The sequence below is a fragment of the Leucoraja erinacea genome, chromosome 18, assembly GCF_028641065.1.
Source record: "Leucoraja erinacea ecotype New England chromosome 18, Leri_hhj_1, whole genome shotgun sequence".
Taxonomy (NCBI): Eukaryota; Metazoa; Chordata; class Chondrichthyes; order Rajiformes; family Rajidae; genus Leucoraja; species Leucoraja erinaceus.
This window is the reverse complement of record NC_073394.1, coordinates 16,851,921-16,879,606: the sequence shown is the minus strand read 5'-3', so window position 1 is coordinate 16,879,606 and position 27,686 is coordinate 16,851,921. Positions and strand designations below refer to the sequence as shown.

At 40.8% G+C, this 27,686-nt stretch overlaps 1 protein-coding gene across 1 annotated transcript in view; it reads left to right on the top strand.

Annotated features, from left to right (window-relative positions):
* Window positions 1-27,686, top strand: part of nat10 (N-acetyltransferase 10) — a 50,475-nt gene that overhangs the window by 21,224 nt on the left and 1,565 nt on the right. The window contains exons 13-27 of the mRNA XM_055649395.1: window positions 844-968; window positions 2,019-2,169; window positions 3,765-3,861; window positions 4,141-4,257; window positions 5,479-5,580; window positions 7,397-7,471; window positions 8,069-8,185; window positions 10,963-11,096; window positions 14,642-14,690; window positions 18,129-18,231; window positions 19,556-19,666; window positions 20,468-20,640; window positions 21,413-21,532; window positions 23,250-23,348; window positions 26,839-26,912. Coding sequence (XP_055505370.1) covers window positions 844-968; window positions 2,019-2,169; window positions 3,765-3,861; window positions 4,141-4,257; window positions 5,479-5,580; window positions 7,397-7,471; window positions 8,069-8,185; window positions 10,963-11,096; window positions 14,642-14,690; window positions 18,129-18,231; window positions 19,556-19,666; window positions 20,468-20,640; window positions 21,413-21,532; window positions 23,250-23,348; window positions 26,839-26,912 — 1,647 coding nt within the window. The remainder of the gene's footprint in view (window positions 1-843; window positions 969-2,018; window positions 2,170-3,764; window positions 3,862-4,140; window positions 4,258-5,478; window positions 5,581-7,396; window positions 7,472-8,068; window positions 8,186-10,962; window positions 11,097-14,641; window positions 14,691-18,128; window positions 18,232-19,555; window positions 19,667-20,467; window positions 20,641-21,412; window positions 21,533-23,249; window positions 23,349-26,838; window positions 26,913-27,686) is intronic.

Sequence of the window (27,686 nt, the reverse complement as noted above, 5' to 3'; positions counted from 1 at the left end):
CATTTTCGCTTATAGAGGATTGATTAAAGTCATCCTAAGAAGCAAGTTTATATGTAAAATAAACAACTTACACCGTGTTTTGTCCCGTACGTGAGATCCGTCACATGGTAGGCATTGACGCCGTTAGAAGTCGCTTTTTATTTTAATATAATTATGAAATAGTCTCGCAATTAAAAATAAAATAAATCGGGAATGGAAGTCGGAACGATTTTTCTGCAGCAGCTAGCAGCCCGAGGACATCCGCCTCAGACAGGCGGTAGAACACTGGATTTTAATCCAGCCCCCCCAATGTTCCGCTTGCGTAGTTTACAACCCAACGGTATAAACATTGCATTTTAGGTAGCCACAACCTCCCCCTTCTCCCCGCACAGATTATCCTTTTTTCTCTCCCCTCTGCCACCCCCCCCCCCCCACACACACACACACACACACACACACACACACACACACACACACACACACACACACACACACACACACACACACACACACACACACACACACACACACACACACACACACACACACACACACACACACACACACACACACACACACACACACAATTGGTCTGAAGAAGGGTCCCAACCAGAAACGTCACCTTTCCATGCTCTCCAGAGATGCTGCTTGACCCACTGAGGTACTCCAGCATTTTGTGTGCTCTACAATTAGTGAGAAAGCAGAGTCATGGTCTTAGTGGGACTTGAATTTATCACATCCACTAATTGATTTAGCTTTATTAATTATTTGGGGAATTTTAACTCTGCTGCAAGATTAAAAAGCTTGTTTTATTTGGGTATTGTAGTATCTTCAACCCTGGGTTTGGTATCCATCCATTTACAGATATGAAGGGACAGGACGTTCACTCTCTTTGAAGCTGATACAACAGCTGCGACAGCAAAACGAACAGAACAAGATCAACCTTACTGCAGAGAATAAAGTTGTGTCTACGGCCAAACTCAGCACAGGTATTAACATTAACTTTTCCTGCACTATATCCTGTTGATACTGTTTTGTCATCAATCAAATAAGTTTGTCCACGAATAAAGACATCCTAATCTCTTTGAGTATATCAGTCCATCACATAAATTGTTTGGATAGGTTTTGCACTTGTAGATTTTCACACTATCTGGGACATTTTCTAAGAAAATATGTTTTATCTGATTTTGAACTTTTGCTTCCTTTGGTCGCCTATTCATGTGATATGTTCTCCATGTGCCAGTTATTTCCCCTTTCTGTCCCCCTTTTTCTCATTAGAAAATTATTTGTAACAATATGGAGTGAAAACCTTCCATGATCCCTGGAATTAAAATATGTTTGGATGGGAAATGTTGGCACGGGAATTTTTTTAAATTTTGTTTACAGCTATTGATTTGTTCTCTGATCATTGAAAATGGTATATTGGCAAAACTAAAATAAAAGGCATTTCTTCTGTTTAATTTCATATATGCCAGGACATATTCCACATCAGCATGTTATATGGTTATTATTTCACTGTTTTCTGGTGTCATAGGTTGGTCAAGAATTCTATTAATGTTATGGTTTGAAAAAATACTGAATTAAATGTATTTTTTAACTCTACATCAGCAAAGGAAGTTATTCAGCTTGTTATGTGTATGCCTGGTGGAGAAAGGATTCTCAGCTTAATCACATTTTCTAGTTTGATCCTTAACCTCTTATGTCCTTACACATCTTGGACATATCAGTGTAATAAATATCTCTGTCTTGTCCATCCTCTCAGACTAAGTACTCCAAGGCCCCAATATCTTGCTGGGTGGAAATAAAACCTTAATTTTCTGCTTGTCTTTTAACAATTACATTTATGTTTGGTTATTAATCTCTATTTTAAGGAGAATTACTTTCCATCAACTTTGTTTATGTCATTCATAATTTTATGTCCTAATTATGTTTATTCCCTCTGATTATTGACCACTCCCAACAACCTCCCTTATTCCCTATCTCATAATACAGTTTGTTAGTCCTTACTGGTATTTCATCCCTTCTTTATTTATCGACAGTGCGGTCCCTACATGAGGTTTCTTTACATGAGGCGATTCGATATGCCCCTGGAGATCCTGTGGAGAAGTGGCTGAATGATCTGCTGTGCTTGGACTGTCTGAATGTCTCCAGAATCATCTCGGGCTGCCCACTTCCAGAGACGTGTGACCTGTATCCATCAGATAATTTCAGTATATTTTAAATTTTATGGTTGTCAACGTTGACGATTATGGTTGATTAGAATAACCAGATTAAGCAAATGCAGATTATTTTTCACCACAGGTAATAAGGGCATTTCCCACACTGCTCTCATCCGTTCATCTCTATTCCCAGAAGCAGAATAGAATTTCCCTTGTCATTGCTTTTTATTTTTTTGCTAGTCTTTACATTAAACAGTTCACCCTGCAGCTCTAAGAAAATCAAATTACCATACAACTCAATTTTTATTTCCATCTACAATGAAACTCCTTCAAAAATAAATTTATGACCTGGAACGCATTTGGCCAATTGTGTCTGTAGGTTTAAAAAGAGCCACCTCGCTTAATCCCACCTTCCATTGTTATGTGCGTGGCTCTGCACTACAAAGCTCTTTATACATATAAATACTTGTTTTTAATTATTCAAGAGAGTTTGTGTCTTCTATTGTCTCGGGCAGCCAGTTCCAGATTCCTTCCACCTCTGGAAATGTATTTTTCCTCATCTTTGCACAAACTCGTCTACCTGTGAGTACTTTAAATCTATACCTCCTGGTTTTTGATTTCTTCTCCAGTGAATGGATCCATCCTATTTCTTCTGCCTTGACCCCTGTACTTTTATTCACCTCGTTCAAATTTCTCCTCAGTCCCTTCTGATTCTAAGAAAAGCAATAATAATTTATCCAGATATTGCTTAAATTTGTAACAATATATCTTTCCTGAAACAAATTAACCAGAACTGTTGTGGTCATTGTGCTGTGGTCTAACCAGTATTAGATAAAGGTGTAACCTCCTTTTTAAAAAATTATTTTGTCCCAGCTAACAAAAGAAAACGTTGCATTTTCCTTTTTAACCTTCTGATTGGCCTGTTTTGTTATCTTTAAAGATCATTGGGCATTCATTCCAGAGTTCCTTTGTTTCTCCACCACTCAATATTCTCCAATTTATCGTACATTACCAATAATTTTTTGTTTTTTGTTAATAAACTCTAGACTTCACCTGATCAGTTTGCTCTGTAATTTTTTTTTAATTCATGAAAATGTTTCTAATGTAAGTTCCAGTTACCTAGCACAGTCTGCGGATTGAGATCTGCAGGGAGTGTGAGAAAACAGCACCTGCCATTTTATCACAAAATGTCAGCTTAGAAAATGCATGAATACCCGAGTATTTATGAAAATTATGAAACTAAAACATATATTTCCAAAAGGTTTACTATTTTGAGGTTTATGCCTGAGCACTACTTAATCTATTTTATTTCCTTACTTCCTTATTTTCTTCTGTACCATCTGAAAATGAAATTTGAGAAACTGAAATGTAATATTGGATCTACTGTGTGTCTTGTCTTAGTCCATTATGGAGTGCAACAAGTGGCATGTTTAGGAAAAACAATTGTTGTTAATTTATGCCACTGAAATTACAGATCGTGGCAAGATTTTCAGAGGATTGTTGGTTTCCAAGGGCTACCTCTGTGGTTTGAACATTAAGAATATGATATTTAGGCGGTCACTAAGATGGTATTTACTGTGAATGTGACTTATTTCAATCAGTATCTTGCCTTAACAAATATCAAAGCTATTATGTGAACAGAGACACACTTTTTTGTTACCATAAAGCATCTGAAGCCTTCCTACAGCGACTGATGTCTCTATATGTGGCATCTCATTATAAGGTAATTTACTACCTGATGTTGACAATTTTTAGCAGTGTTCTACTTTCCCAAAAAATAAATAAATACAAATAAATAAATTGTTGTAATTAGAATTAAGTTTGGGTTTTATTTTTAATTGGTTAAAATGTTCATTGTAAAGTTAAAATATCAGTTTTTTAAACGTCCATTTTTTAACTGGGTAGGATAATTGTGAATCTTTGGAATATATTCATGGCATCTGCTGATTCTTTACTTTGTGGAAGTTGTTTTCTTAAGTTGGCCTTAATGATCTTTCTACAGAACAGCCCTAATGACCTTCAGTTACTATCTGATGCTCCAGCTCATCATCTTTTCTGCTTGCTGCCCCCAGTGCAGCCTACTCAGAACTCATTGCCAGAAGTACTTGCTATTATTCAGGTAATGTGAATGTCTGGGTCACTGCACCTACACATAAATGTTAAGATTACTGCTGCAGTCTGCGCCAAATTTAGTTGTCTGTGATTAGATGATTTATCCTGTTCAAATCCTCGTAGGAGACAGAAACAGAATATATTGCTGGTATTGGATGTTTGGGAATATGTAAGAGATGTGGCTTATCACTTAATGTCAGAACTTGAAGCAGGAGTTAACTAATTGGCCATTTGAGTTTACTCATCTATTTAAGAACCTCCCAGCTGATCTTATATTTCAAGTTCATTTTCCTGACCCAACTGGTTTGCTCCATCTGGCAACCAAAATTTGCCACTTACCCGTGAATATGCAAATTAATTCCCCTACAGTAGACAATTCCAAAGGGATGTATAGAAATAAAATAATATGAGCGAGAGTCGGTTTGGTATAGCATTGCATTTTTCAATTGCTGATTGGGATCTGCAACATTTGGTCCATAATGTTCCTGTGTGCAGATAGTAAAGTCATGGTCTCACAGCGCTGCTGATCCAGGTTCAATCCTTACCTCCGGTGCTTTCTGCATGGAGTTTGCACATTCTCCCTGTGATTGCATTTGTTTCCTCTGCATGCTCTAATTTCCACCCCCATACTAAAACGTATAGATCGGTAGGTTAATTAGCCATTGTAAATTACCCCTAGAGTGTACAGAGACACATATCATGTAAAGAGGCTCTTCTGTCTACCAATTTCATGCCAGCCATCAAATACATATTTACATGAATCACATTTTATTCTTCCCTTGTTTCCAACAATTCCTTCCAGTACTGCCACTAGCCTATCCATTGGGGAAAATTCATAAATTGGCCAATTAACTTAGTTGGATGTTGTTGAGATGTGGGAGAAAATTGAAACAGCCAGAAAAAAATGTGCAAACTCCATTGAGGCAGCACTGGAGGTCAGAATTGAACCTAGTTCACTGGAGCTGTAAGGCCACAGTTTTAGCTGTGTAACAGTGCTGTAAGGTAACTTACCTTGTGGAATCAATTCCCTTTTGGATTTTACCAGTTACACCTATACAGCATACACCGCTGGTTTGATAATGGTGTTTCCATAAGTGCTGCACCTTTATTTAAATATACTGGGGTGGTTTGAATGTTTATATGATGAGAGATGCTTCAAATCCCTTGTCTGTAAATTGTCTGTTGAACTCACACAGGAATTAGTAGATTTTTTCTTTGTTCTTGCCAGGTAGCCCTTGAAGGAGAAATCTCGAGTCAGTCCGTAATGAACAGCCTCTCTCGTGGGAAGAAAGCATTTGGAGATCTCATTCCATGGACAGTGTCAGAGCAGGTAACATATCACATGGACATATAGTACAGGAGATGCTATATATTTGTAATGCTTAGGTGTACCATTTAGTAGACTGTAAAATACTTGATACAATGAATTAAAAGGTTTATCTTATGAACGCATGGAAGTCTGGATGAGTAGGTCAAGAATTATAGCAATTTTGATGTTCCCTCTGCATGTAATCCTATTGGTCACATAAGGAATCTTTTTCGATCTTTAGGTAGGTTCATTGTCATTCTTTGCTGTGCTTTGCAAACAATTGACCAAACATTCATCAAATGGATGTGATACTCGGTATTTTTGTTTTCCTTTTCCCTCAATGACCCCTATTGTTTCTCGTTGAAGGCATCGGCTAGGGCTGGTGTAAGCTGCACTTTAAAATAATTGGGAAATGTTATGTTTCCACTGGAAGAGAATTCTTGCTATCTATATTACTAAAAGTCTGCCCTTGGCCACTTCCTGTTCTGTATATTGATTTTAGAAAAAACGCTGCCACTTACGGCTGTGGTTTTTGGCCGTCGTACTCAGAGTCCCCCTCCGCTGCGCAGGACAAGATGATTTTTCCCATCGATGAAAAATAAAAGTTATTAGTATTTAAAAAATGTTGAGATTCTCTCTTCTGAAGCCCATGCCCCTTCCGGAGGAACCATAAAACCCAGAAGTGTTGAGTGCCTCAGTCAGTCTCTGCAAGATGGGGGGAGCAAGAGGGTCACGTCTCTCAGTCTGAGCTGTGAATAACACTGAACACATGTCTACTAAACTGTGAGTGGTTTTACTGACCTCTCAGTGCCCTTAATGTGGTTTGAAAATATAGTTTGGAAATGCTAAAGCTGTGTTGCCTTTGGTTTGGAAATGCTAAAGTTGTGTTGCCTTTGGTTTGGAAATGCTAAAGCTGTGTTGCCTTTGGGCTGGAAATGCTAGAGCTGCCTTGCCTAATTAAAGTTGCCATGCCAAATTAAAGTTGCCTTGACTAATTAAAGTTGCCTTGCCTTCTATATAATTAAAAGTCTAATCTTGACCACTTCCTGTTTGCGCTTTATATTGATCTTAGAAAAAATGCTACCCACGTACAGCTGTGATATTTGGCCATCTTACTCAGAGTCCCCCTCCGCTCATCATGCCGAGGATTTTTCCCATCTATTAAAAATAAAAGCGTTATTAGTGTTTAAAAAATGTTGAGATTCTCTCTCCTGTCAATCACACCATGAAGGCCACCCCCCCTTCTGGTGGGAGGGGGGAAGGTACTGTAAAACCCAGAAGTGTGGGCGTGGCCCAGTCTCTGCAAGATGGAGGATGGAGAGGTCACGACTCGCTGTCTTTAGTGGCCTTGCGCCCTGCTTGAAATGGTATGAAACTGCACTTGAATTTGGTGGCCTTGCACCCTGCTTGAAATGGATTTTCAAGGAATAGCCGTGAGTTAACTGCCAGCCCACCAGCTGTGAGTGAGTGAGCTGCCAGCATAACAGGCTTGAGTGACTGAGCCGCCAGCTCAAGAATCCATTCGGCCCACAATGTTTATACTAGCCCTCTGTAAACCAGTCCCTTCAGCCCACAACATCCATACTAGTGCTCCAGAAAGCCCCACCCCCCACTGGCCACCAATATTGGAATTGGTGGAGAGGCGGAATATTGCGTTGGGGGACCAGCCCTCCCTTGTGATGCTGGGACCCAACGGGTCCCACTTAGTCTAGTATAGTATAAAGGGCAATTTCACTGGTTTATCGTCCTGCTACTTTCTTATCAATGGAGTATGGGATGGACTATCTGTTGATAATATGGATGTTTTAGTAAACTCAACATTTTCTTTCTAAAACAGTTTCAGGATCATGACTTTGGAAGTTTATCAGGAGGGCGTATTGTCAGAATTGCGGTACATCCTGATTACCAAGCGGTAATAAAGACCTTTTCATTTGCCATATTGTGTATTAGTCTCACAATCTGTTCCTTGTGGTAAATATCTTGGTAAAATAGTGAAACCTTAATTGTTGGAGATTTGAATTATGCAGATGGTTGCTTCTTTACAATAATCATGCAGATGAGTCATTATGCATAAATGCATGTGCTGTCTATATCATATAAATTAATGACTTAATAAAAAGAATAATTTCAGTCTAAATTATAAATAATATTTTCATTGCATCAGAGAGGACTGCATTAAAATTGATCTAATGGTGGTGCTTTGTTTAATTCAGTGTATCATTCATTCATGTAATGCTTCCGTACACCCTCAATTGAACTTCATGTTTGAAGGCAAGTGAGAAGTTTGTTTTTGAATTAAACTTTGAAGAATTGTACTGAACCCATTTAAAAATAAGTTTGAGTTTGTCCATTCAGAACAAATTTGAGAATAAATAATTCAGCAGATCATTTTTGTAAGGATTTTAAACTTTTTGATACTAATAGCACAATTGTACACTTTAAATTTCAATTCTTGTGTTCAGTAATCAAAATTATTTCTGTCATGCTTTTTCTATGATCTTGTGGCCAGATGGGTTATGGAAGCCGAGCAATGGAGTTGCTACAGATGTATTATGAAGGAAAATGTCCTTGTCTGGAAGAGCAAGAAGGCCATAAATCCACTGAAATAACGACTGTCAGTAGTGAGGTACGGTCGGGTAAAGTTTGGAATTATAACGATGGTAAAAGAATATAACTTTTTTCAAACAGCAATTCAGGACAGTACCTGACTGAACCGAATTAACCTTATGTGGATCTGAAGATTTTTTTAACATTTGAGTATATTTTTTTGTAGCTAATTGCCATTTCAGAAACCCTTTCATGATTAAAAGACATTTTCTATGATATACTATGTATTCAGAAAGTGTTCAGACACCTTCACTTTTTCCTCAATTTGTTACGTTACAGCCTTATTTTAAAATTGATTAATTTTTTTTAAATCATCAATCTACACATAATACCCCAGAATGAAGAAGCAAAAACAGGTGTTTAGACATTTTTGCAAAGTAATTAATGAGAAATAACTGAAATATCACATTTACATAAGTATTCAGACCCTTTGCTATGGCATTCAAAATTGAGCTTCGTTTCATCTTGTTTCCATTGATTATCCTTGATATGTTTCTACAACTTGATTGGAGTCCACCAGTGGTAAATTAAATTGATTGGACATGATTTGAAAAGGCACATACCTCGTCCATATAAAGTCCCACAGTTGACAGTGCATGTCAGAGCTAAAACCAAGCCATGATGACAAAGGAATTGTACGTAGACAGGATTGTGTCGAGACATGGATCTGGGGAAGGGTATAAAATAATTTCTGCAGCATTGCAGGTCCCGAAGAGCACAGTGGCCTCCGTCATTCTTAAATGGAAGAACTTTGGAGCCACCAGGACTCTTTATAGAGCTGGCCGCCCAGCCAAACTGAGCAATTGGGGGAGAAGGGCCTTGGTCAGGGAGGTAACCAAGAACCCAATGGTCACTCTGACAGAGTGACCATTGGGTTCCTCTGTGGAGATGGGAGAACCTTCCAGAAGGACAATTATATCTGCAGCACTCCACCAATCAGGCTTTTATGGTAGAGTGGCAAGACGGAAACCACTCCTCAGTAAAAGGCACATGACAGCCTGCTTGGAGTTTACCAAAAGGCACCTAAAAGCATCTCAGACCATGAGAAACAAGATTCTCTGGTCTGATGAAACCAAGATTGAACTCTTTGGCCTGAATGCCAACTGTTACGTCTGGAAGAAACCAGGCACCGCTCATCACCTGGTCAATACCATACCTACGGTGAAGCATGGTGGTGGCAGCATCATGCTGTGGGGATGTTTTTCAGCGGCAGGAACTGGGAGACCAGTCAGGATCGAGGGAAAGATGAACAGAGCATAGTACAGAGAGATCCTTGATGAAAACCTGCTCCAGAGTGTTCTGGACCTCAGACTGGGGCAGAGGTTCAGCTTCCACCAGGACAACGACCCTAAGCATAAAGCCAATACAACGCAGGATTTGCTTTGTGACAAGTCTGTGAATGTCCTTGAGTGGCCCAGCCAGAGCCCGGACTTGAACCCGGTTGAACATCTCTGGAGGGATCTGAAAATAGCTGTGCATCGACGCTCCCCATCCAACCTGACAGAGCTTGAGAGGGTCTGCAGAGAAGAATGGGAGAAATTACCCAAATACAGGATGATCAGCTGTGATCACATTGAATGGCGGTGCTGGCTCGAAGGGCCGAATGGCCTACACCTGCACCTATTGTCTATTGTCTACAGGTGTGCCAAACTTGTAGCGTCATACCCAAGAGGAAAATCGAAGGTAGACAAAAATGCTGGAGAAACTAAGCGGGTGAGGCAGCACTAATGGAGCGAAGGAAATGGGCAACGTTTCGGGTCGAGACCCTTCTTCAGACTGATGTGAGGGGGGGGGGGGGGGGGGCTGAGGGAAGCTGAGAAGGGGAGGAGAAAGCAGGGACTACCTGAAATTAGAGAAATCAATGTGTGACAGAGGTTCACCTGCACTTCCTCCAACCTCATCTATTGCATCCGCTGCTCTAGATGTCAGCTGCTCTACATCGGTGAGACCAAGCATAGCTTGGCGATTGCTTCGCCCAACACCTCCGCTCGGTTTGCATTAACCTATCTGATCTCCCGATGGCTCAGCACTTGCACAACTCCCCATTCCGAATCCGACCTTTCTGTCCTGGGCCTCCTCCATGGCTAGAGTGAGGACCACCGTAAATTGGAGGAGCAGCATCTCATATTTCGTTTGGGCAGTTTGCACCCCAGCAGTATGAACATTGACTTCTCTAATTTCAGGTAGTCCCTGGTTTCTCCTCCCCTTCTCAGCTCTCCCTCTGCCCACTGAAATATTTGGAAACTAAATATTTTCATCCATTGTGGTGTTTATTAATAATGGTTTTACCTGTACGTACATGGAAATTATGGATGTACACGATGAGTACACATTCATCCAGGCGTATCTGCTTGTGCACTTTTTCTACTTCCTCAATTTCATTGTGAGCCATTTAAATTTTGAATCTTTTTACATTACATTGTGTTGTTTACATCCATCATCTGAAATATTTTTTACTGGTTTCCACATTGGATAAATATTTTTCTTTTTACGTTCTCTTATTTTTAGACAATGCTCGTGTTTATCTTTCAGCTGTGCTTCATTCCTAAGTTACAGGCCTCTTTTCTGTAGTCTACTGCTCTATGTTTTCCGTATTTGTAAAGCACAATACCTAGGATATAAGTTCTTATAATTATTATTCTATCTGGGAAACGGATTAAATCAATTGAAGTCGGTGCTGAAAGTGGTGTTTTTTTCAAGTGAAAAGGCATTGAATGCATAGAAACTTGTTTTCACAATGACCCTGAAGAATGCAGTAGTCCTAATTTAAATTGTATTAAAATCTTTCTATAATAGGCTATAAGCTTACTAGAAGAGACCTTGACACCACGCAAAGACTTGCCACCTTTACTACTGAAGCTCAGTGAACGACCTGCAGAGAAACTTGACTACCTGGGAGTGTCTTATGGCCTCACGTCACAACTGTTGAAGTAAGTTACGTCTGCTCAATTTTCAGGACAGATATTTTGAAATATTTTGTTGTTACCTATTTGGAAGTATTGTAACTTGTTTCATTTAATCGTTTCAACAATTGTATTGTTTATTTAAAAAAATACGTTTCCCTTCCCATTTGACTTCTTACATTAGATAGAGCTATGTGTTTTCTCAAACTAGGATGTACTAATGTCAACAGTTTAAAAAAAACAGTTTCTAATTGTATTCTGAAATGAATAGGTTTCACAGAAAACAGAGCAGGCTAACAATTGCTGTCAGTAGGCCACAGCACAAACTGGAACATACAGCGGCTCACTGGGTGGCTATTTAGGTCATATGATTTTGTCAGAGTCTAAGATTGTAACATAACTAGATTTAGGATAAAGATGCTGAAAATTCACAGCTGATCCATTGCATTTACCAATTATGGTTGGAAATTCTTGTTCAGAATTTGATTTTGGCAGCTGGTTTTTGATTAAAATGTTAACCTCCTCTGAATGCTGATTGAGCAACTGTAATTTTCCAGTATTTATTATTTTTGTTTTTAATTTCTCAGTTTTCCTTATGCAGTATTTATAACTTATTGGTAGTCATGATCATTGACCATGTGATCTACTAATTGCCAAACCCCCAAACAGTTCATTTTGAATGGTGGAGTAATACATGCAGCTATTGTAAGAATATTTCTATGTTCCTGTAACGTGTATACCGCAGTATTTTCTTTTGTAATGGGATTGCTTTTGTGAAACCTATTAATTTCAGAATACAATTAGAAACAGGGATTGCTTTGGAGCAGCAACTTAATTTATTTCTATCAGCAAAACAGTGCTTCGAAGTGACAGTCATCCATACAGCAGTACCCGCATGCACCCACAGACATTTGCAATGCTTCTGGTGGTTCAGTGGCAGATAACATCATGAATTAACTCATGGATGAGTTTTGCATGGCAGTACTCTCAACTTTACAATCATTATTCTAATTTTCTTACCACTGGGTTGATTAGTACGGGTGTCAGGGGTTATAGGGAGAATCATAAGCATACTTTATTAGCCAAGTATGTTTTGCAACATGCGAGGAATACGAGAAGGCAGGAGAATGGGGTTAAGAGGGAGAGATAGATCAGCCATGATTGAATGGCGGAGTAGACTTGATGGCCTCAACACTTAGAACCTTATGACCTTTCTTTGCGTCTGACAAGTTTCATTATGTGCTTTTAATGTGCTTTTGGCTTGCTTAAATGAAAAGTATAATCTGAGAGGAATCAATTGAAAATATGGCTAGTAAATATGTTTAACAAGTGAAATTTGTACCAAATTGGCATTCCATTGGTTAAAGAGTGACATGAGACCACTTCTATGGGGATGTGAGCAAGAATTGTGGCATTGAACCAGCTAGTAAATGATGGCCATGGAGATCTAAAGCTGTACTCCACTTATGCAAATACATGCAACTGCAGACACTCGTTTTAAGAAAGACACAAAGTGATGGAGTAACTTGGGGTCAGGCAGCACCTGTGCAGAACATGAATAGGTGATGTTTTGGGCTGGGACTCTTCTTCAGACTCAATTGAAGGCGTGGATCCAGCGGTCCATTGCAGGTCAAGGTGAGTGAGGCCTGGAGTTATGGGACTAACAGAGCGTGGACCTGCTGATGCTCGTACATAGTGAAGGGTGTATAACGCAGGGCATGGAAGGAGAACATGCAAGAGGCGATGGTAGGTACCTGAAATCCTGTTTGGGTCTGAACTGGGAGGCCTGGAAACAGAGTTGGAAGTCATGTAGCACAAAATGACAAAATCTGTTGTACTTGTGTACGGCTTGATTGTACTACTGACTCCCATAGCTATCTTGACCACTTCTTCCCACCCTGCTTCCTGTAAAGACTCTATCCCCTACTCCCAATCCCTCCGTCTATGCCGCATCTGCGCCCAAAATGAGGTGTTCCAGACCAGAGCATCGGAGAGGTCCTAATTCTTTAGGAAACGGGGGTTCCCCTCTTCCATTATAGATGAGGCTCTCACTAAGGTCTCCTCGATATCCCACAGCTCCACTCTTACTCCCCCTCCCCCCAAATTCGTAAGAAGGACAGAGTCCCCCTTGTCCCCACCTTCCACCCCATCAGCCATCACATACAGCATATAATCCTCCAACATTTTTGCCACCTCCAATGGGATCCCACTACTTGCCAAATCTTCCCATCTCCACCCCCTTCTGCTTTCCGCAGTGACCGTTCCCTCCGAAACTCCCTGGTCAACTCGTCCCTTCCCATGCAACCCACCCCCTCCCCAGGTACTTTCCCCTGCAACTGCAGGAGATGCAACACCTGTTCCTTTACCCCCCCCCCCCCCCCCCCCCCCCCCCCCCCCCCCCCCCCCCCCCCCAACCTCATCCAAGGACCCAAACAGTCTTTCCACGTGTAGTAGAGGTTCACTTGCACCTCCTCCATCCTCATCTACTGTATCCGCTGTTCCAGGTGGCAACTTCTCTACATCGGCGATACCAAACACGGGCTCGGCGATCGTTTCACTGAACACCTCCGCTCAGTCCGTCTTAACCTACCTGATCTCCCGGTGGCTCAGCACTTCAACTACCCCTCCCATTCCCAATCTGACCTTTCTGTCCTGGGCCTCCTCTATTGTCAGAGAGAGGCCTAGCGCAAATTGGAGGAACAACACCTCATATTTCACTTGGGTAGTTTACACCCCAGCAGTATGAACATTGACTTCTCCTACTTCAGATAGCCCTTGCTTTCTCTTTCCATCCCCTTCCCAGTTCTCCCATTAGTCATGCTGTCTCCGACTACATTCTATCTTTGTCCCGCCTATTCTATTCTATGCCGCCCCCTCCCCTGACATTACTCTGAAGAAAGGTCTCGACCCTAAACGTCGCCCATTCCTCCTATCCAGAGATGCTGCGTCACCCGCTGAGTTACTCGAGCATTTTGTTCTCATGTATAGTGTGATTTGATTTGAGTGGATAGCATGCAAACAAAAGCTTTTTACTGTATCTCAGTATATGTGAGAATAATATACCAATACCATATTCATTTTGCACCAATTGGTACTATTACCAAAATGAATTTCAGCTTCTCATCCTTACAGCATCACCCAAACCCATTGACTTACACCTGGAGAATGGCAAGTACAGCAAGCACCATTTGCAGGTTCCTTCCTTGTTGTCCTTACTAAGGAAATACTTTGTTGATTCGTCACCTTGCTGAGTCTAAACCCTTGAACCTCCGATCCAGCAACACTGTGGGAGCACCTATAGAAAGGACAAGTAACAGTTCAAGACAATGAATGCCACAGCTTTCTCAAAGGCCACTAGAATTGGGCATTGAATACTGGCCTTGCCAGCGATGGTCACACTTTGTAAATGATTTTTTTTTAATGCTGGTAGAGGGCATTGCTGGGGGCTTGCAAAAGTAACCTGTAAGAATAATAAGATGTCCTTTGGAATGGGATTAATGTTAATTTAGAATTTATCAAATGGTTTCCTGGCAAGATATAACTCATTTTTATATGTGCACTTCTGTTTCAAGGTTCTGGAAGCGAGCAGGATACGTTCCAGTATATCTAAGGCAGACACCTGTAAGTTCTTTTAATTAAAAATGTTGTTTGAATATATTAATCTGAACAGAATTAGGCATACTGATTAATAATCAGTAATTGGAATGTCAAGTATCTTCTGATTGAAATACTTTATTTCTGTTTATAGTGGAATATTATTATCTTAAAATTAGCCTGTGCCATGTTAATATTAGAATTGTCAAAAAAATGAAAGTTTGTGGTGGAGTCGTTGTAAGTTAGAAAACTAACAGAAGAACAAGTCCAATTGGCTCACCTTGTATCATGTCTTTAGAAACATAGAAAATAGGTGCAGGAGTAGGCCATTCGGCCCTTCGAGCCTGCATCGCCATTCAATATGATCATGGCTGATCATCCAACTCAGTATCCTGTACCTGCCTTCTCTCCATACCCCCTGATCCCTTTAGCCACAAGGGCCACATCTAACTCCCTCTTAAATATAGCCAATGAACTGGCCTCAACTACCTTCTGTGGCAGATAATTCCAGAGATTCACCACTCTCTGTGTGAAAGAGGTTATAAGAGGTTCCAATGCAGTCTGGAACTTTTATTGCTTAAAACATTCATATCGAAGTACTTCATGAATGAGATGAGAGTTTCTGCCTCTGATGTCCTTTCAGCAAATAAGAGGTCCCGAGAGGGGAAAAAGTTTCCCTATTTACTTTCTAATTGGTCACCTAATTGGATTCAAAATTGGCTGGGTGATTAGGAAGCAAAAGGTGGTGTTGGTGGAATTGTGTTTCTGATTGGAAGTCTGTGGACTGTTGCATACTGCAGGGATTGGTGCTTGCTGTTTGTAATATATGTTAAAAACTTGGCTATGAATGTAGGAGTAATGATTAGTAATTCTGCATATTATGTGAACATTGTTGGTGTTGTAGTCAGCAAGGAAGATTGTATAAAACTACAGCAGAATGTAAACCAACTAGAAAGTTTGGTGAACCATTGGCTGATAAAACTTAATCCCAACAAAAGTGTAAGTTGATACATTTTGTTTAGTCAAATGGAGGTAGGACATATAGAGCAAATGTTAGGGAATATGGCTACTGATATAGTAAATGTCGATGAGCAGAGGGACCTCTGGGTTCAAATCCATAGTTCCCTGAAAATGGCAACACAAGCAGAGAGCACGATGAAGTAGGCAAATGGCCGGGCATCGAATATAAAAGTTGGGAGGTGATATTGCAAATTTACAAAATACTGATTAGAATGTACTTGGTGTATGACTGCAGTTCTGGCCACCATTCTTTGGAAAGATGTGATTGCACTGGAGAGAGTGTAGAGGAGATTTGCCAGGATATTGCCTGGATTGAATTTTAGTTAAAAAAAATTAATTGGACAGGCCAGGCTTTTCCCTGGAATGAAGGAGACAAAAGGGTGACCTGATAGAGATGTATAATCCATGGTAAGAGTATCAAAAATAGGAGGGCATGTAGAAACAAGGAACTGCAGCTGCTAATTTATACCAATGATAGACAGAAAGTGTGGGAGTAACTCTTCAGATCAGCCAGCATCAGTGGAGAAAAAGAATGGGTAACGTTTCGGGTCAGGACCCTTCTTCAATCCATCTCTGTAGTGCACGTCACCCCTGCGCCCTAAGAGATCCCAATTGTTCAAAGATCTGAATCATTGCCCCCTAGCACCAGTCCTTAGGCACGCTTTCATCTGTTCTATATTCCGATTCTTGCCTCACTAGCACATGGCAGTAGGAATAATCTTGAGATTATGACCCTGAGGTCCTGCTTTTTAACGGTTTGCCTAAAACCCTATTGTTTTCTCTGGAGTGAAGGAGGTTTATAAAATCATGAAGTGCATAATTAGTGTAGACAGTCACAGTCTTTTTTCGAGGGTAGGGAACCTTCAAACTAGAGGGCATTGATTTAAAGTGAGAAGATAACGATATAAAGGGTGCAACTTCACACAGAAGACACTGGGTATATGGAGCATGCTGTCAAAGCAAGTGGAGAGGCAGGTACCGTTTATAACATTTAAAGGACATTTTACAGGCTCATGGATAGGAAAATTTTAGAGGGTTAATCAAGTTAATCAAACTCTTTTAGATAGGAATCTTGGTTGGCATGGACGAGTTGGGCCGAAGGGCCTGGTTTTGTGCTGTATACCATGATTATGACCCACAGAACAGTGTGACCCTGAATTTTTACTCTTTTAAAAGCTTATTACAGTCAATCTAAAACACCACACAAAATATAAAATATTACAAGAAGCTGCAAAAAGTAAAATGAGATCAAGTATTGCAAAATGTCGTGTTCTGTACTTTGATATAATCTTGCATAGCTTTAACTTCTAATTGTACTTTCAACCCTGGTGCATTTCTCATTTATTCTGAGTGTACCTCATACTTGCAAACATTCGAGTAGTGACCCCATTGGATTAATCACTATTGTTGATCTCTCCAGTTTGCAGTCCATTAGAAGTGGAGGGGCAGGTAGAGTAGAGACAGCAGGGACTCTGCTGAATGACTCGGACAGCTTGCGTGAGTGGGCAGAGAATTGGCAGATGGAATACAGCGTAGCAAAATGTGGAGTCATGCATTTTCAAAGTAGGAATAAAGGTGTAGACTACTTTATAAATGTGGAGAGAATTCAGAAATCTTAGAAACTTGGGAGTGCTGGTGCAGGATTCTCAAAATGTCAATTTGCAAGTTGAGTCAGTAATAAGGAAAGCAAATACAATCCTAGTATTAATTTCAAGAGGACTAGAATATAAAACAGGGATGTAATGCTGAGGCTTTGCAGGCCATGGTCAGACTGCATATGGAGTATTGTGAGCAATTTTGGGCCCCATATCTGAGCAAGGGTGTGCTGGCGCTGGAGAGGGTGGTCCAGAGGAGGTTTACAAGAATGATCCCAGGAATGAGTGGATCAACATATGATGAGCTTTTGAAGGCACTGGGCCTCTGCTCGCTGGACCTCATTGAAACTTACTGAATAGTGAAAGGCCTGGATAGAGTGAATGTGGAGAGGATGTTTTCACAAATGAGAGAGTCTAGGACCAGAGGTCATAGCCTCAGTATAAAAGGATGTTCCTTTAGGAAGGAGATGAGGGGGAATTTCTTAAGTCAGAGGATGGTGAATCTGGTTAAATTCATCGCCACTGAAGGCTGTGGAGGCAAAGTCGAAGAATATTTTTTAAGGCAGAGATAGATTCTTGTTTAGTACAGGTTTTAGGGGTTATGAGGGGAAGGGAGTGCAGTAGACTTGATGAGCCGAATGGCATAATTCTGTTCCTTTCACATGAATTTATTCACTTTGTAGCACCTGTTATACATTGAAGGAATTCTTAACTAAGTTTGCATTTACCTTCTTAAATCCGTACCATGTGTAGCTGTTTTGTTTTAAGTTTTGAAAAACTATAACTGTTTTGCATTATTGTAAACTGGTCATTCTGCAACTTTTAATTAAGTTTTTGTTGTTAATTGCAGAATGATTTGACTGGTGAACATTCTTGCATCATGTTGAAAATATTGAATGAGGAGGAGTTTGTGGACACTGCACAAAAAAATTGGTTGCATGCCTACTGGACAGGTATAATGCATTATCACATTCAAGATTGGTGTTGAAATATTAGCTTATATAATTGTAGGGTTTTTTTGTTCCTTCTAAACACATTGATATAAATCCTCATTTTGTTGGGTAATTCAATTGTTAAATTTTCTATAAAAGAGAATATGATCAGATTTCTAAATATTGGCCTGCTTAAAAAATATGCTTCAATTGATCAACTTTGTTGCCCCAAAACTTGATCCAACATTTTTTGTTGGGTTGAAACATACAGATCAAATTAAATGTATAGCCATGGACACTCACATGGACCCTAACTATGTCTGCATTTTTGTCAGTTATGCTGAACAGTCCGTGCCACATTTCCCCAGGTGACATATTCTCAACTGCACTCCTCTGACACATCATTACTCTCAATAGTATTTCACATTAAGATTCAGATTCAGATTCAATTTTAATTGTCATTGTCAGTGTACAGTACAGAGACAACGAAATGCATTTAGCATCTCCCTTGAAGAGCGACATAGCAAACGATTTGAATAAATAATAATAAGTGTCCGGTGGGGGGGGGTGGTGATTGGCAGTCACCGAGGTACGTTGTTGAGTAGAGTGACAGCCGCCGGAAAGAAGCTGTTCCTCGACCTGCTGGTTCGGCAACGGAGAGACCTGTAGCGCCTCCCGGATGGTCGGAGGGTAAACAGCCCATGGTTGGGGTGAGAGCAGTCCTTGGCGATGCTGAGCGTCCTCCGCAGACAGCGCTTGCTTTGGACAGACTCTGACTCATTAAAAAGCAGTTGATGAGTGAGTGGTGCATTAAAGGAGGATTTCTATACTACCCCTCTCTTCTTACCTGTTAGATGGACATTTACTATTCAATGTCTTCTCAATCAGTGATTGCAAATATCAGATGACTTGGGTTTCACGGGCTCTTCTGCTTCAATCGTAATGTTTCCTTGAAGGATATTTTCGACTAGTTTAACCATTCTGCTTGTGTTGTTCACAATGTCCATTGTTAAAGTAGCAAGGAATTTCACACGAATATCTTTGCGCACTAATTTTCAAATCCAAACTTCAAATTGGAGATGATTTTTTTTTAAAACATGCAGCACATTTGCAAATTCACGTTTTAGTTGATGGATTAAAACTGACACAGATAGGCAGTCAGTAGAAAATTACTTAGTCTTTGTAAAAATATTTTTTTGTTGCCCAAAACAATGTTTTTATCGCATTCGTTAAACATGGCATTGCGATTTGAAAAGAAAGGGAAATGTTTAAAAATGAAACATTGTTAAAGCAATGTGATTGAATGTGCAAATGTATGAATAAATGTGCGATTGTCACTGGATAGATTTCCGAAAACGGTTCCTGTCCCTCCTTGGCTACCAGTTCAGTAATTTCCCTCCATCTGTGGGACTGAATATTCTTCAGAATAAAAGCATGAAAAGGGAATCCATACCACGTAAGTAAACATCTGTAATTTGCATATTTTGTTTAGTCCTTCCATGCTCCCACAATTATCTCATATGCGCCAATGCTGCTTGTAGCCACTTCAGTTACTAATGTTCTTGTATGAATCTCCTTGTATAGAGCATCACCTGTTTAGCTGTTCTATCCTGCTGGTAATAATATTTAGCAAGATTTTCACCCATCTCTATTATAGGGTTTAGATTTAGATTTACTATTGTCATGTGTTCTAAGGCACAGTGAAAAGCTTTGTTTTGCATGCTTTCCAATTAAATCAGATAATACTATATATTAATACAATTAAGACAAACTCAAATATCATACGTAGAGCAAAGGGAAAGACAGAGTTCAGAACGTAGTTCTCAGCATTGTAGCGCACCAGTTTAAGAGTCAAAATCCATTGTCTGCATTGGGATAGTGATGAATCAGACAGTACCATAGCTTATGGAAGGACCATTTCGAAGCCTGACAAAAGAGGAAGTTGTTATAAAGCCTTATTCAAGTTACTGTATTTCCTGCCCGACAGGAGCTGGAAGAAGGAATGACCGGGGTGGGACAAGTCTTTGATTATGTTCACAGCTTTTCTGAGGCATTGTGAAATGTGGATGGAGTCAATGGTGGGGAGTCTATAATCAGTGTGTTGGATTGGGCTATAAAGTTATCTTGGAATTTAAATGATAGGTTTAAATTGCACATTTTCTGTTTTGCAATATATATATATGTTCATGCCAATGCATTAAAGTTAATCTTTATATGCAAATATTGTTTATCATATTTATCTACTCTTCTTACTCAGCTTTAAACAGATCCGAACTGGAAACTAAATTTACACCGTATGATTTGAAACGATTGGAGATGTATTCTCGGAACATGGTGGACTACCATCTAATCTTGGACATGGTCCCTTGCATATCTGGGCTCTACTTTTTGAATCATCTTGGTGATATCTCCTTATCTGTTGCACAATCTGTAAGTATCACAGTAGTTTGGAGTGTTAATTAGCTCAATTTATTTGACAAATAATTAACCTTTACAGCAAATCTTCGTAGCTATTTATGAATTTGCAAATCTAGTTAGGATTTCTTGTTAAGGTATAAAGCATTTGTACTTTTCTGTTAATGTACACAGGCTTGATAATCTTTAACCAAAGCATGCAGTTATTTTGAGTATGGGTTTCTGGTGATTGGCTTGTCAATTGGTTGTCTAGTGATTCAGATGGGGGTTGGGAAAAATAGCCCATAAGTGAATAAAGAAACAAATATTGTAAGTAACTGGAAAGAAAGGCTTTCAAGTTATTTTCATTTCCCACCCTCATTTTGATTTGTCTTTCACACTTCTGCTCTATGCCCTCTGTTATAAATATTAATTTAATGTTTTCTCATGCTTTTTGTTATATGATGGTAGGTTTTCGACAACGCACCAAGACTAATTAATGACTAAAGAATAATAGGTGTGATTCCCTTTTTTACATGTAATTACCTTACAACAATGAAGATTATTTGGGCTGAAATAGCCAGAAATCTCTCTCTCTCTCTCTCTCTCTCACACACACACACGTTCTTGTTTTCAAATAATGATTTTGGTAGCTATAACAAAAATCATTTTCAGCAAATATTCTAGATTACCTGTTAATACTAATGTTATCTCCATTTTTGTGATTGGTGTTGTAAAATGAGAAGTTTAATGGAAAAAAAACAACATCAAAAATGTAAATTCACCTGTGACTTCCTCCTACTTTAAGGCTTTACTATTAGGTATTGGACTTCAACACAAGTCTGTTGACCAGCTCGAGAAGGAAATTGATCTTCCAGTTAGTCAACTAATGGGTCTTTTCAACCGATTAATCCGCAAAGTTGTCCAGGTAATGAAATCATTAGGTAAACAGCGTTCTTTGCATTTAAATATAGGATAAAGATTATAAATTGTAGATCCTTCTGTTGACATGGTATCACATAATAGCAAATATAAATTCTTTAGAGCACAATTGATAATGATTAATACTTGTCAAAAGCATGTATTTGGGTTGCATGTACATGGATATGATATATTTATAGGTCAAATTTTGGTTCTACAGGATATTAAACAAACTGTAACATGTAATCAAGTTAGTACTAAACATTTTAGGATGTAGTTACCTATTACTATCTTGTTAAATTAATTAGTTGCACTGCAATTCCTTAATTTCGAAAACAAAATGATGTGTAAAATGTGTTGGTATTTACTAAAATGACCATGTCAATAAGCGAGTTCGGTATTCCGACTGCACATGCCCAAGTCATAGATCACTAGCTATAAAACCGTCTTGGTAACACTGGTGCTGCATTGTGTGCAGGCTTGTGTTTTATCCGTAGTCGGGGTTGGGGTCGGCCGTCCGTCGCTGCGGGTGCTGTTGAGTTGCTGTTGGGCCGTCCCCTCCCCGGTGTCCCGTCCCTGTCCGGGGTGGCCCTGGGCTGGCGGGGCGGCAGCAGCCGCCGGGTTGGCCGACAGCCCTCCACCTCCACCCCCCTCCCCTCAGTCCGACACCAAGATCCTGTTGAAGATGGGCAGCTGCCTGCCCTTCTCGAAGATGGGCGACTCAGAGCCGCTGCTGACAGGCTCCTGCCGGCATGGGCAGGCCGGGCCCCCGCTGGAGCTGCGGGTACTGTTGTTGATGGTGGTGCTGGTGGCAACATCAACCTCCTCCCCCTCCCTTGCCCAGCCCCAAGCCCAGAGGCCGGGCCAGCTCCAACTCCAGGTCGGGGCTGAAGGCAGCCCACAGCGCGGCCTAGTCTAGCGCCGAGCCAGAGGAGGCTGATCCCAGGCTGGCGTTCTGGCACAAGCAAGGCCAAGGCCCACGCTCCTCCTCGGAGCTGTGGATAAAGTGGCAGTGGGTACCGTAGGGGCAGAAGCCGGTAGTGTGCAAGGTACGACTTGTACTTGGAGTAGCGGCTGAGGCTGTGGGCAGACTGGCACTTGTCGCCGTAGTGGCCCATTGGGGAGCGGGTTCCTCTGGAGTTGGAGCGGGGTTGGGCTGGATTTGAGGCTGGCTGTGGGTCTGGGGCCACCGGTGTTGTCAGTCCGGGCTGTCGTGTTGACCCGGTGGGAGAGGCGGAGGTGAGCTGGGGTTACCGCTTCTCCACGCTGGGCCTGGAGGCCGCTGTCCCATTGGTCCAGATGTCTCGAGTTGGGGGGAGACCGGGGACGGTCCTGTGGCGGTTTGGCTGCGCTTGCGCTCCCCCCGCCCACCCGGTCGTTGTCCCCCCCATCTCCCACTGGAAAAAGACAAGAAATCGGACCCAAACTGTACTTCCTGAATCTACAGCGCTTCGTTCGATTTTTATTTATAGCGTTCGACCTTTGACAAATCCCATGAATCCTTGCGTTTTTCGGAATACCGAACTCGCTTATTCACATCATAGCTATGGTTGTCATATCTATATCTATGCTATCTTTAAATTGAAAGTAATCTGCCTAAAATATCTAATTTAAAATGATCTGTGACCATCAAGTTGATGAGCAAAGTGAGGTGAATGCCACTAATCGTGGGTTGGAAAATTGTTGGGGGATAAAATGACCTCATTTTTTTGTATGCTTGTTAGCTCTTCAATAACATCCTGGAGAAGTCTGTGGAGGAACAAATGATTACAGCGAAGGAGATAGTAATGGAACCTACAGTCAAATCACTCTCTGAGGATCTGGTATGGACAGACACATTTGTTAATTATTTTGATAATCAGTAAAGGCAATGAAGTCTAGGAGGAGGAGTTTCGTACACAGTATATCAGATTTGTATTTATTTTTGTCTTCATTTTCATCTGAAGGTAGCCATTTAAAACCAGACATACATTTAGCCCTATTTCATTCTTTCTTGTGTAATTGTGTTTAGACCCTCGTGTTTGCACAACAATTTGCACACTGTTTTGCCTTCACCCACTGCCTACCAACTCTATAATGTATGTCCCTGTATCACTGACATCCTGCTGAGTTTCACTGTATTACTCGTTATCATCTTTCCCCCGGCCAACAATGGACTATTGTGGGCTCCACCTTACCTTGATCATTGTTGCTAGCTTTGATCTGATTTTTTGCATATATTTTATTAATTTGTTCCATGTACCTTTTCATTTCACTTAGTTCCCTTACCCTGACTCTCAGTCTGAAGAAGGGTCTCGACCCGAAACTTCATCTATTCTTTTTCTCTAAAGATGCTGCCTGACCCGCTGAGTTACTTCAAGCTTTTTGTGTCTATCTTCAGTTCTTAGCGTTGTTTATTGCTGATGTCTATTTGGATAGGTGCCAAATCTGGCATTGAAGGGAATAACAATACAAGATTTACATTGTCGACCCAAAACGTCACCCATCCCTTCTCTCCAGAGATGCTGCCTGGCTCGCTGAGTTACTCCAGCATTTTGTGTCTACAAGATTTACATTGTTGCTTTTGTGTAAAGCAGAATTCAGTGGCAACCTGTAATAGATTAACCTCTGAGTCACCGAGTTTGGCTTGAATTTGTCCAGGTAGAGTAAAGCTAATAAAAGCTAAAGGATATGATTAAGTTCACTGGGATAATTCCTCAAACAGTGAGAAGGTAAAAATATGAAGGGCTTCTGAGGAGCAACTTCACACAGAGGGCACTGGGTATATGGAGCATGGATGGCAAGTGGTGAAGCAGGTACCGTTATAACATTTAAAGGACATTTGGACTGACTCGTGGATAGGAAAGGATCAGAGATAAACACAGGCTAATTGGACTTATTTAGGTAGGAATCTAGGTTGGCATGGATGAGTTGGGCCAAAGAGCTTAGTTTTGTGCTGTATAACTTATGACTATTCAAAGAACAGCATAACCCTAAATTGTTGACAAAAATGTTGGAGAAATTCAGCGGGTGAGGCAGCATCTATAGAGAGAAGAAATAGGCGACATTTCGGGAAGGAGGGAGAAAGCAAGGATTATCTGAAATTGGAGAAGTCAATGTTCATACCGCTGGGTGTAAACAACCCAAGCGAAATATGAGGTGGTGTTCCTCCAATTATCGCTGGACACCCTGTTCCGGGTGTCAACTTCTCTACATCGGCGAGACCAAGCGCAGGCTTGGTGATCACTTCGCCCAACACCTCCGCTCAGTTCGCAATAACCAACCTGATCTCCCGGTGGCTCAGCACTTCAACTCCCCATCCCATTCCGAATCCAACCTTTCTGTCCTGGGCCTCCTCCATTGCCAGTGAGGCCCAGCGCAAATCGGAGGAACAGCACCTCATATTTCGCTTGGGTAATTTACACCCCAGCGGTATGAACATTGACTTCTTCAATTTCAGATAGTCCTTGCTTTCTCCCTCCTTCCCCTCCTCTTCCCAGCTCTCCCACATGCCTACTGTCTCCGCCTCTTCCTTTATTTTTTTCCCGCCTCCCCGATATCAGTCTGAAGAAGGGACTCGACCCGAAACTTCGCCTACTACTTCTCCCCATAGATGCTGCCTCACCCGCTGAGTTTCTCCAACATTTTTGTCTACCTTTGATTTTTCCAACATCTGCAGTTCTTTCTTAAACCCTGAATTGTTACGCTTTTAGTCGCTTATTACAATGAATCTAAAGCAGGGATCAGCAATCTTGTTCTGCATAGGGGCCGGATGCATGCCTGTGAGCGGACGGCGAGCCACATCTACCACGTGTTCACATAGATCCCGCCCCGGATGGCAGGCATCAAATCACGTGTTCACATAGATCACGCCCCTTCGAGGACACCACCTGGCCCCAAGTTACAGGCGCTCACGAACATGGCGTACCTATGGTACATCGCCTTGGCTCTGTCCTGAAGGCGGTGGCTCAAATACTCACACTCACTCGTCCCCGGCGTATTGACAACCCCGATCCCGACCGTGAAGCCCAGACACAGAAGGTGCGCGGCCATGCCAACGGCTTTGCACAGCAAAGTTCGGCGCTCGGTCCCGCTCGAGAGCTCAGCGGCTCCGCAATGGCGACCGCCAGCCTCCTTGCGTCACGGCGCCTGGGCGTCTCGGGTCCGGGTGGGACTGGAGATGAAGGAAGTCTGTGGGTTGGGTGACTACGAGGAAAAAAAACATGCCTGCGGGCCTGATGATTTTGGGTTACGGGCCGCTTTCAGCCCGGGCGCCGTAGGTTGCCGGCCCCTGATCTAAAGCTCCGCACAAAATATTAAATTAATTACAAGCTGCTGCAAAAAAGTTAAAATGAGATAAAATATTGCAAAATGTCATGTTCTTGCGTGGTCTGTACTTTGATATAATCTTGCATAGATTTAACTTTTAATTGTAATTTAAACTCTGGTGCATTTCACATTAACTCCGAATGCACCTCATACTTGCAATAATTCGAGGAGTGACCTCTTTGGATTAATCACTATTGGTGAGATCTCCACTTTGCAGTCCATCACGTTGCCAATACATGCCTCGAAACACACCTTTTTATAATGTAATAATCATATCCATTGCAGCTGATTGACAGATCTGCCTACATCGCAGTGGTACCATTTGTCTTCAAATAAGCCAAAAAATGTCCATGATTTGCTTGACATTATTGGTTTTTACAAAGAAGTTGCTTTGCAGAGGAACGATTGAGCTTCTCAGCACCATGAAAAGTTTTTGGGTAATTTTTCCTTTTTCTCTTTGGGAATGACTCTTCCTGCTCTTCAAATTTCAGTCAGTTTTAGAAACCTATGGTTTTCATGGCACATTGGGATGGAAACCTTGGGTCAATTTTTAATCAATATTGATTCATTATTATGAATGCAATAAACGAGCTTTTGCCAAAAAAAAGTCACTAATCCATCATCTGTACCATTTTCAAATCAAAGCTGCAACTGGTGATTACCATTCAAACATCGCAAGGCTATCACCTTGGAAGTGACGTATCTGAGTGAATACTTGAAATAATAAGTTTAGTGCAGATTAAATCAGTATTGCTTTAAATAAAAGGTACCCAAAAATGCTGGAGAAACTCAGCGGGTGCAGCAGCATCTATGGAGCGAAGGAAATAGGCAACGTTTCGGGCCGAAACCCTTCTTCAGACTGCTTTAAATAAATATCCTTAAAACAAGTGACCTCCATTTGAAGGTAATTTATCTCCAAGAGTTATTTGAGATGATTAAGAATCATACAAAATGTGTAGCATCTTTCTAAATACCTTATATTGATACCGTTGTTGTTTTATTTAGGAGGAAGCAGCAAAGGAATTTGAAGAAAAACACAAGCAGGAAGTTGAAAAATTGAAAGGAATGGATCTAACTCAGTAAGGCACAGTTGTTGTTATTTGGACTTCACTAAATTCAATTTTACTATGCAGGTGCTTAATAATTAGATGCATAAAGAAATTCATTGAGCTACTTGGGTATATAATAATTGAATATTATGTGGTTGGGTCAAGATAAATGGAGTTTAAACCCTATAACTTAGGTGACTCCTGTAATGTTGAAAATATCAGGTGATGGTGGTTGAAATCAAAATAATTTGTTTTACATCAGATAAGTGTGTTTCCATTGATCGGTAATCAGTAACTGGGGTATATAAATATAAACAATTGCTCTAGGAACTGTGGCAAGGTGAAACGGTAGATTTGTCGCCTGTTGGTTCTTGAAATATTGAGTGAAATCAGAATCCATTTAACTTTTTAGAATTGACTAAGCAGTTGTAATGAACGGGGATCCTTCATAGTGAATGCCAGTGAACTATTTTTCACTTAGAAAATTAGAACATAAGATACAGGAAGGTGGGAAAGGCATAGACCTTTCACGTCTGTTGTGCCATTCAGTATTATTATAACGAGGTCAACTCCACCGACCTAGCGCCTTATCTCATTAATATCATAGTCCAAAAAGGTGTTTATGGTACATAGTAATGAATCTTTGGGATGGAGAATTTAATGGATTAAAAATGCTGCGAGTGAAATAATTTACCTTAATTTTAATTGTAAGTTTCTGACGTCTTATCCTGAGAATGTATTCCCTCTATTTGTGTTTTTATCAGCCAAACCCTAATTATGTTTGCCCCTATACCAGCAGGGGGT